This window comes from Hemibagrus wyckioides, linkage group LG19 (genome assembly GCF_019097595.1).
Source record: "Hemibagrus wyckioides isolate EC202008001 linkage group LG19, SWU_Hwy_1.0, whole genome shotgun sequence".
Lineage (NCBI taxonomy): Eukaryota > Metazoa > Chordata > Actinopteri > Siluriformes > Bagridae > Hemibagrus > Hemibagrus wyckioides.
The window spans coordinates 3711649-3722500 of record NC_080728.1 but is presented as its reverse complement, the minus strand read 5'-3'; the positions used below and the strand labels follow the sequence as shown (position 1 = coordinate 3722500).

Below are 10852 nucleotides of genomic sequence, written 5' to 3'. Positions count from 1 at the left end.
GGAGGGAGAGAAAGGGGAGGAAGTTAGCGGTTGTGTCCCTTCAGCCTCTGTGGTGATGTGTGACTGAAGCTTGGCTCTCGTTGGATTCCAATCGCCATCGACGTGACATCTCCTGCGCTCTCTCGCGCCGTGACCAGGCGACTTTTGCTCTCCTTCTCCCACTCCGTCAGACCGTCTTAATGAACATGTAAGATCACATAAGGCTCAAGCTGCTCATCTGCTCACCTGGTTGGCCGCGATCGGTAAACCAATCAGAAGTAAGCTGGAAGATTAACACAAGGAGTTCTTTTATTCCCTCCTCTGACAGTAGGGATTACTTCCGGTCAGTGCTGTTCACCGAGGTAAGGACTGTTCCGTGTCCTTTTTGTAGAAACGAAATGTTATTAATACAAAACACACACACACACACACACACACACACACAGATGTCTAAAAATACAGAAACGCACTCCAGCTGTAAAACTGTGTGAGAAGTCAGATCTCTAATTGAAGATCGTGATGTTCTTTAACACGGTTTGTCTCACATCCTGCATGAAGATAAAAAGCTAAAAAAAATAAGATAAAAATAAACGAATAAGATCAGATAAAAACACACTGCATAGTGAAGATTTACGAATTATATATATGTGGAATGATGTATGGAACGATATATATATCTGAAATATTTCTCATTATGGAGTTACTATTCAACAAATTTCGACTTATTTGTTGCTTTCGAAGGTTAGATATTTCTTTTTTAAGCTTGAAATGAAAATTTTAAACAGTCGAATCCAGTTGTTAATAATAAACTTATAGCTGTTTCAAAAGAGTGTAATAAAGTGAAATAGTGTAGCTGTGCTCAGTGGCTCTGGTTGTGTAACACACTCACACTTCTCTTAGATGCTTGCAACAGGTTGTTGCCTCATCATCAGTGTGACTCAATGGCAAAGCTAGAAGTGTTTTAAGATCATTTGCTTCAGCCAGCGTGGAAGGGAAGTGCGAAACTGAAAGCCTGAAACTTTCGACGGCCTTTAAAAGTGATAGTACATAAATTAATGAGGTGACCCAAAATAGTAGATCAGCTTGAGTGATTAATGTTTACGAAAGATAAATGACTTTGTACACAGGAGAATATGACACCGGATGCATTCAGGTTTCAGACAGACAACAAAAACAACAACAACAACAAGGCTGATATCAAAATCTCCGCATTAAACAGATCCTGATCACACTGACAGAAAAAAAAACAAAACACAGAATAAATACTAAACCTGCAACTGAAGCCGAACTGAAAGCTGACAGATAACATCACAGGCACTAACTCATAACTCATCTTCACAAGTCTAACAAGTTCTGCTTAGCTGATAGTGATGGAGATAAAAGTCAGAACAGAAGCGCATGTGGAAGCAAGAGCAGATTATTTATTAACTGTAGCGCTCGGAAAGATGTAATAACAATGAGAAGAAACATGAACTGCGGTACGAAGCAAAAACACACAGCGTTAATGGGGGGGACATGAAACACGTGTTGGTAATGATAGGTAGAGCCCTAGGTTCGTTACCGTGACGATGAGGTTTTTACCTTTCTCCATGTCGGTGTCATCATTTTTCTTTTTTATATGATTCATTTTTCATTCTAAACTAATAAATAAATAAATAAGACTCCATCAAGCCAATCCATCTTGTGTGAGATGCTCCAGGAAGCAGGGGGAGAAATCTCATCAGATTATCTTGAAAAATTAACCACTAGAATGCCCGGGCTGTAATTGCTGCAAAAGGTGGGTTTTTTTTTTTTTTGATGAAGGCAAAGTTTGAAGAAAACATTCATCATTTCCATCAAAATCATTATTTCTAGCTCTGACATGTCAGCATGTCCTGTTCTTTTGCTATATTTTCTATTCAGACTAATTTCGTGTGTGTTTCCTTGGAATTTGTAATAAGTGATCCCAAATGTTTGAGCGGTAGTTTATATATATATATATATTATTTTTTTTACCGTTTTTTACATTTTACTTCAGCATTAAGTACAATGTACAATGCCCTGCTATCCACCACCAAGCTAACTAGCCAAAAATAAATTAAATATTCACTAAATAATTCTAAAGTAGAATTCATTAAATCTAATTAAGTCCTGTTAGGGACAGGAGGCGACGGCAGATAGAAGAGCAAATGAAAATAACAATTAAACCTGTGAGCACAAGATTCTGAACCCTAAACAGACGATAACACAAGACAACAACATGCTAGCTGAGAATGAGACTGAAACACACACACAAAGTTACACAACAGAAAGCACTTGACTAAGGAACACACAGAAAGCTTAAATATGAATAAATAAATAGATGAAACAGTTGAGAGTGATCAGTAGGGCATATGACGTGCTGTACAAGTACATAGCAAAATACAGGTACATAGCAACGACATGGCGTTTAGCATCTAGCAGAAGTGCAAATAGTAGAAATTGTGCACGTGAACAAGCACAGATAAATAAATATGTACATCAATGAATAAGGCTATGTCCGTATGTGCTAGTTGTATGATGCTGGGACTAACGGAGAAAAAATCTATGACTATGATTTAAAAATAAATATGAAAACTGAAATATAAAAACATCAGTGTAGTAGACTTAAGATCTTTCTTTAAAAAAATATTGCATTATAATAATAATAATTATTATTATTATTATTATTATTATTAATAATAATAATAATAATAATAATAATAATAATAATAATAATAATTAAAGTGTCTGTATATAACATTCATGACCACAAGATGGCGACAGTTTTATCAATTTGAAACGTATAATTTTTCCCTAAAACAGCTCCAGCTCCAATTGTGCTAAGTTAGCTCTTCTGTGGGATCTGAGCAGATGGTCAAACCATCACTCCCCACACGCATCAATGAGACTTACGTTTCAACCTTTCAATACAAACAAAACTTTAACTCTCTGTGACTAAACCTGGGTATTATTCAGCTTTTTAACACACTCTCCTGTCCTTCCATCAGGATCAGTCTGATTAGATGAACTGTTAATGCACAGTTCAGGACTTCAGTACAAATTTCTCTATTACGATCAATCGAAGGACTATTCTGAAGCCGTTTCTATTCGATCCCTATAGGATCTGTCTTCTAGGACGAGACATATTAATTTTCCTGTAGCATTTATTAATGGGATCCATTTTGGTTCCTGTTCAGCTCTATATGGGAATTTAATATGATATTTTTTAAAGTGCACTGATGAATATAAAGTTATTTTTACAACATTTCACTTTAATTAACTGGAAAAAGCAGCTTGTGCACATTTTAAACCAATTACCCATAATATATTAAAACCACTGACTGGTGTAGTAAATAATGTTTAATGGTATCTATGAGGAAAAAATAGGCAAGCGTAAGGATCTGTGAGACTGAGCATCTCCATAACAGCAGGTGTTTTGGGGTGTTCCCTGTGTGCAGTGGTCAGTACATACCAAAAATGGCCCAAGGAAGGACAACCTCTGACAGGGTCATGGGCAATTAAGACTCATTAATGCGTGTGGGGAGTGATGGTTTGACCATCTGGTCCGATCCCAGAGAAGCACTACCTTAGCACAATTGGAGCTGGATCTGTTTTAGGGGAAAATTATACACAATAGCAGACAGGTGGTTTTAATGTTATGGCTGTTCGGTGTACGTAAGCTTTAAATAAATGTTATGTTGCATGAATGATTAACCATTAATGCTTACAGGATGCTTTCTGAGATATGGTAAAAAATTAAGATAAAAATGAATTGCAAAGAAAATATTTTAGGATTTTAAAACTCCCAAACCAGAGCCTGTAGTTTCTGATAACTTTCCAATAACAAGACATTATGAACACATACACACAGGAACACCTTTTCACACGTGATCTAGTCTCCTGGGTGACTGTAAATGTCAGGTAAACAGAATCCTGGGTTTATGTAGCTTGAGGTTTTCCACTGCTCATACTTTACGTGGGATTAACAATTCATCTCGTCATCTCTTCATACTCTGACGTTTCACACTCTGCATTCATTTGCACCATGACTGGATAAATACAGAGTGTGAATGCTTTAAATAATGCCGTGTCTGTCACATCAGTGAGAGAAAAAAATGTCACCATGTAAATCCTTCCTGGCTGTTTAAAGCCTCGCGAGACACACAGAGGCAAATAGACAAAAGAAAGAAAACATGGAGGAGCATATTATATGGTTGTTATTTGAAATTCCTTGTCAGCATGGAGAGAGGTGTTTACTTGTACATCCACCGTAATCGTTTACTGATTTCCGAGAACTCAGAAATGATCTCTGCTACTCTGTTTCTTAAAGAAATCAAGGAACATGAAAGTTATAGTTCTGTGAGAACGTAATCCAATTTATTTTTGTTTGTAGATAGATAGATAGACAGACAGACAGACAGACAGATAGCAGCTGACCGTTTAAACAATAACACACTCCAGACTTTATTCGATGATAAATCTCCACCCTGGGGTGGTGTGATACGGCGCTCAGTCTGGCGTGTGTGAATCCACTTCTGCCACAGCCATTTATCACCGAACACAATGTTTAATTTAGTAATGAATGACACGACACATTTTATGGTTTATAGTTAGATTTCCTGCTGCGCAGCCTCAGAGAGACAAGTAAGTTCCTGTTCTCAATTATGTTATATATCAGTAATAAACAGTCATTTCCTCTTCCTTTCCTTCTCTCTCTCCATCTCTGTATCTCTGAGAAAACACAACCTGTTGAGAAAGCCGATTTTGTAAACTGGCATGGTGCTGACACTGGAGACTCCTTCCATAAAACACCAACACATTGGTCTCAAATCATTTATTACTAGTGGTGGAGCGTCTGCAGGACGAGTCCCTGTGTATGAGCTGTTACTATAGCAACAGTAATATATGAATATGCTAAGCTACAAATATAATGGCCTGAGCAATCAGATTCGTTCTAATTGTGTTTGTGTGTGTGTCTGTTTTGTGTCTCAGGTGCTTTACCGACTCAAGGAGAAGGTCGAGTACTCAAACGGGCAGCTGAAGGGGCTTGGTGCGCCCGTGTCTGTGCATGCCACCCAGCCGCCCCTGACCCTCACCAGCAGCATGGTGCAGGCCAGCCCCGCCCCCAAACCAGCCTGCACCTCTGTGACTAGCACAACAACTTCCTCTACCAATAACACCAACACCAACAGCACCCAGATCAACCACAACTCACCCACACACAACAGTGCCTCCAGCTCTGAGTCTCAGTGCCCCCCCTGCCCTCCATGCCCACCTGTGGCCGAGTTTAAACCTCATCTGTCCTCCTGTCCTTCACCCTTCAAGATGAAGCCTGCTGCCGGTCTGCAAGAGAGGTGAGAAACCAGACGCCTTTCAATGATAATGAACATTATCATCACATCCAGGCCTGGACTTTTTATCAAAACATCAAAAAAAATCTTCTTCCTAGATTGTTCAATTAAAACATTGAAAGATTGAATTTTTTTTAATTTTGTTTTTGTTTATTGATTCACATGAGGGTGTTTAAGGATTTGGATATTTATTCGATTTTTGTCATAATGTCAGAAGACTGAATTCTGAAGATTTCGATTTTATTTTAGATTTAGAAACATTTGAAATGATTTAATGACTGAATCCAATAAAAAATAATGTAAGAGGAACATATAAAACTACAAATCTTTAATAATGCCATACTGATGAACATGCTGGATGCCTTAAATGTTCAGTACATGAGTGTGTGTATTGTAGTATTTAGTATTAATTTAGTGTAAATTAAAAGACAACCGTAAACTTGTATAGATAAATGTATCTGAAAGCTTGCTTCTTTACCATTTTGGCTAAATAATGCCAAATGAGAAGCTAGTCACCGAGTATGACTGAGTTCTTGAAGTTTATAAAAGAAAAAGTCATTCTAAAAACTTTAACAAATTATAAAAAGTTATTTTATCTCCAACATTCTAGCTGGTAACATTACCACATAAACAGCGTGTGTTAAAAATGGCTAGTTTGTAACAGCAGTCATGTTACATTTTGGTTAGCATCAGTACTACATGCTAACTGGCTACACAGTTCAGCCTGAAATCTTCCTAGCCATTTTTCGAAACTGTATGCTAATCTGAAACCTTTAGATGCTAAACCGAACGGTCTCCTGACCTTTACCTGTGTTTTGACTCTGACTTTACCTCATGATTCGGATTTTTCTTTGCTAGCTTTCTATCTTGCTAGCGCCTGTGTTTGGGCACTTGTGTCCTTCCCTGCTGTCTGACACTTAAACACCAGATGAATCTTTTCTAAAGCAACACTGCAATATACTGTCAATACTGTCAAAGATTTTTCCCCTACATTAAAAGTAGACAAAATAGCACAGTTGCTAAAACACAATGGCTATTGTGCTAATTGCTAGCTAGATTGTTGACAAGGTCTTTTTTTCTTCTAGACTTTAAGAACTCAGTGGTTATATGCTAGCCTTCACAGGTAGTCAAAGTAAGCGTAGATACTTTATTTAAAAACAAAAACACCAACAAAACATTTATAGTAAGCATTTTTTTTTAGTGGTGCTACAGTAGCATACTTTATTTCTGTTTAGAGTTTATTCAGGAATTAAGAGCACACATTAAGTAGAGTAAAGCTAATGGCAAAACCTGTGATGTGACATAAAAGTTGAATTAAAAATGAAAACTTTTCATTTATATTGAAATGTGTTGCTTTGTGCAAGCAAGAAGAACAGTTTCTGTCTCTGTAAGAACACAAGTGTGTGTGTGTGTGTGTGTTGTTATTCCTTTCTTCACAGGCGAGGCTCTAACGTGTCCTTGGTGCTGGACATGAGTGCACTGGGCTCTGTGGAGCCTCTGAATTGTGGAGTGAACACTCCTCGTGAGCGTGTGGCTCAGGAGTACCTGCAGTCCGCCGGCCGAGTCCTCACACGCCAGCAGCTCCGAGACGCCACGCTAAACACACAGGCTCTGCAGGCTGAGTTCGCTGTGAGTCACGCTCATCCCACATTATCCCACACATCTCTGTACTCACAAGCAAAACATTTATATACACGTGTTCAGGCATAGAGAGGATTATTACAGTTTCATTCCAGTTTGTAGTCCAGATTATTATACACAGTTTATAAACCTATAATAACTTTCTCATGGTTTGACAATGTTTTGATCTTTTGTATATTTCTTTTCTTATCAGGAAATTCCAATGAACTTCGTAGATCCAAAGGATCTGGACATTCCCAGCCTCGGAACCAAAAACAGATACAAGACCATTTTGCCAAGTTAGTAGTGTGCAAAAATCCCACTTTATATAGTATCTTACATCATCATCATCATCATCACCATCCACATGGTATCTACTCATTAGACTAGAAAAAGTGCTGCTGAATGTCAGTATGTCCACCCACACTGACTGAGAGAGAGAGAGAGAGAGAGAGAGAGAGAGAAACAAATCTCAGTTATCTTAAAGGCAGCGCATGTTAAGTGTTCATAGCATGAACCTCCATCAAAACAAGTGTTTAGTGTTTAAGGCCAGTGGCAACTCGTCTATAGAGGTTTTAATAACAGCGGCTCAACACATGTTAGTCCTATTTTACACTCTCACACACACACACACACACAGAGAGAGAGAGAGAGAGAGAGAGAGAGGGAAAGAGAGATTAATTTGAAAGGACCTTTATTACATATAAGAACAATATTGCAATTTTAAGTCAAACTGCTACAAACACAAAATATAATTAGACCTCGAAATAATAATACTGATAAAACCACACTTAAACCCAAAAATGAAAATCTCTATAGAAAATGTCTCACTGGAGAGAGAGAGAGAGAGAGAGAGAGAGCAAGCACATTTCACCATGCTTCAATTCATCTTCCTTTCCTCTTTCTTTCTCTCTCTTCATCCTTTGTGACTCTTTCACTCGTCTCCATCCTCTCTCTCCTTCTCTCTGTCTGCCGCTCTATCTATTTTTCTGGAAACGAGGCTGTACACTGCACTGAGGACATGACTTCGTGCACCAGACACTTCCTTGTGTATTCTTATTCACACTTTATCTTACTGTAGCCTGTGCTTTAAACGATTAAATCTATTAAATACAACAGTTCAGAGGAATAAGATTCTTCCTCTTGCTCAGATTATGAGAGGTGTGTGTGTGGATGTGTGTGGAGTTGGATTTTAATAGATTTAGAAGGAAATGCTCGGGATGCACTACCCCTGGTTCCTGTCCAGATCTGAAATCCAGGTTAAAGTTTGCTCTCTGTTACACTTGATCTTACAAGTGTAGCTTGGTTTTGTGACTCTTCCCATCTCATCGCCAGATTTATAGTGGAAGCTCTGACTCCTCCCTGTTGGGTGAGAAGGTGTAGGTCTTGAGGTTAAAAGGCTCTTCCTCATCTCGTTCTGGAAGAAAGCAATCAGACTAAGGAACAGCTTGTTCTCAGGCTCTCCTGCATTAAATGATATTTCTTGCCTTATGTAACCCGTCGGGTCTCTTGGCTGCTAATAGCTTCCTGTTTTGGGAACAAATTCTTCAGCGAGCATGCATGGGAGGAGTTCCCTTATCAATATATACAAGGCAGTATTCCTTCCGGCCTCAGGAATGCTTGATTAAGTGGCTGAACTGAAAACTTTTCACAGTAGGAAAAACCTTAAGAGGCTTTAAACGTCAGGAGGAGCGCAGGCTGCAGGGGTCTAACGCTACACAATCATATACAGTACCACATGCAGTGAAGTGATTTTTCAACTGTCTCTGTCAATAAAATAAAATAAAACTAGACTCAGAATAGAAGACTACTGTAATAAAATGATCTGCACTTGCATCGTGTGAAAAAAAACAACACATTTTTTTTAACGCATCTCAACTATTGCTTTAAGCATTTTTTTTTCATTTTCAACTACAGTTATAAAACTTTATAATGTTTAACCAATATCTCTGTTTGCAGATCCACACTCCAGAGTCCTCCTGAAAAACAAGAATAGCTGTGATTCTCTCAGCAGTTACATAAACGCCAACTACATACGAGTAAGCCATTCACATTCACATCAAACAATTACATTCACATTCACATTATTATTCATATTTACATTCACATTCTCATTATTATTCATATTTACATTCACATTCACATTATTATTCATATTTACATTCACATTCACATTATTATTCATATTTACATTCACATTCACATCAAACAATTACATTCACATCAACATTATTATTCATATTTACATTCACATTCTCATTATTATTCATATTTACATTCACATTCACATTATTATTCACATCAAACAATTACATTCTCATTATTATTCATATTTACATTCACATTATTATTCATATTTACATTCACATTCTCATTATTATTCATATTTACATTCACATTCTAATTATTATTCATATTTACATTCACATCAAACAATTACATTCACATTCTCATTATTATTCATATTTACATTCACATTCTCATTATTATTCATATTTACATTCACATCAAACAATTACATTCACATTCTCATTATTATTCATATTTACATTCACATTCTCATTATTATTCATATTTACATTCACATTCTAATTATTATTCATATTTACATTCACATCAAACAATTACATTCACATTCTCATTATTATTCATATTTACATTCACATTCACATTATTATTCATATTTACATTCACATCAAACAATTACATTCTCATTATTATTCATATTTACATTCACATTATTATTCATATTTACATTCACATTCTCATTATTATTCATATTTACATTCACATTCTAATTATTATTCATATTTACATTCACATCAAACAATTACATTCACATTATTATTCATATTTACATTCACATCAAACAATTACATTCACATTCTCATTATTATTCATATTTACATTCACATTCACATTATTATTCATATTTACATTCACATCAAACAATTACATTCTCATTATTATTCATATTTACATTCACATTATTATTCATATTTACATTCACATTCTCATTATTATTCATATTTACATTCACATTCTAATTATTATTCATATTTACATTCACATCAAACAATTACATTCACATTATTATTCATATTTACATTCACATCAAACAATTACATTCACATTCTCATTATTATTCATATTTACATTCACATTCTAATTATTATTCATATTTACATTCACATCAAACAATTACATTCACATTATTATTCATATTTACATTCACATTCACATTATTATTCATATTTACATTCACATTCACATCAAACAATTACATTCACATCAACATTATTATTCATATTTACATTCACATTCTCATTATTATTCATATTTACATTCACATTCACATTATTATTCATATTTACATTCACATTCACATTTATTCATATTTACATTCACATTCTCATTATTATTCATATTTACATTCACATTCTCATTATTATTCATATTTACATTCACATCAAACAATTACATTCACATTCTCATTATTATTCATATTTACATTCACATCAAACAATTACATTCACATTCTCATTATTATTCATATTTACATTACATTCTCATTATTATTCATATTTACATTCACATTCTCATTATTATTCATATTTACATTACATTCTCATTATTATTCATATTTACATTCACATTCTCATTATTATTCATATTTACATTCACATTCACATTATTATTCATATTTACATTCACATTCACATTATTATTCATATTTACATTCACATTCTCATTATTATTCATATTTACATTCACATCAAACAATTACATTCACATTCTCATTATTATTCATATTTACATTCACATTCTCATTATTATTCATATTTACATTCACATTCACATTATTATTCATATTTACATTCACATTATTATTCATATTTACA

The 10852-nt window shown here is 35.2% G+C and overlaps 1 protein-coding gene across 5 annotated transcripts in view; it reads left to right on the top strand.

The window, feature by feature from the left end:
• ptprr (protein tyrosine phosphatase receptor type R) overlaps positions 1 to 10852 on the top strand; it is a 58072-nt gene that overhangs the window by 35007 nt on the left and 12213 nt on the right. For all 5 annotated transcript variants that reach the window (XM_058417029.1, XM_058417028.1, XM_058417030.1 and 2 more), the window contains 4 exons: positions 4972 to 5333; positions 6770 to 6959; positions 7165 to 7249; positions 8910 to 8989. In XM_058417029.1, the coding sequence (XP_058273012.1) occupies positions 4972 to 5333; positions 6770 to 6959; positions 7165 to 7249; positions 8910 to 8989 (717 nt within the window). The remainder of the gene's footprint in view (positions 1 to 4971; positions 5334 to 6769; positions 6960 to 7164; positions 7250 to 8909; positions 8990 to 10852) is intronic.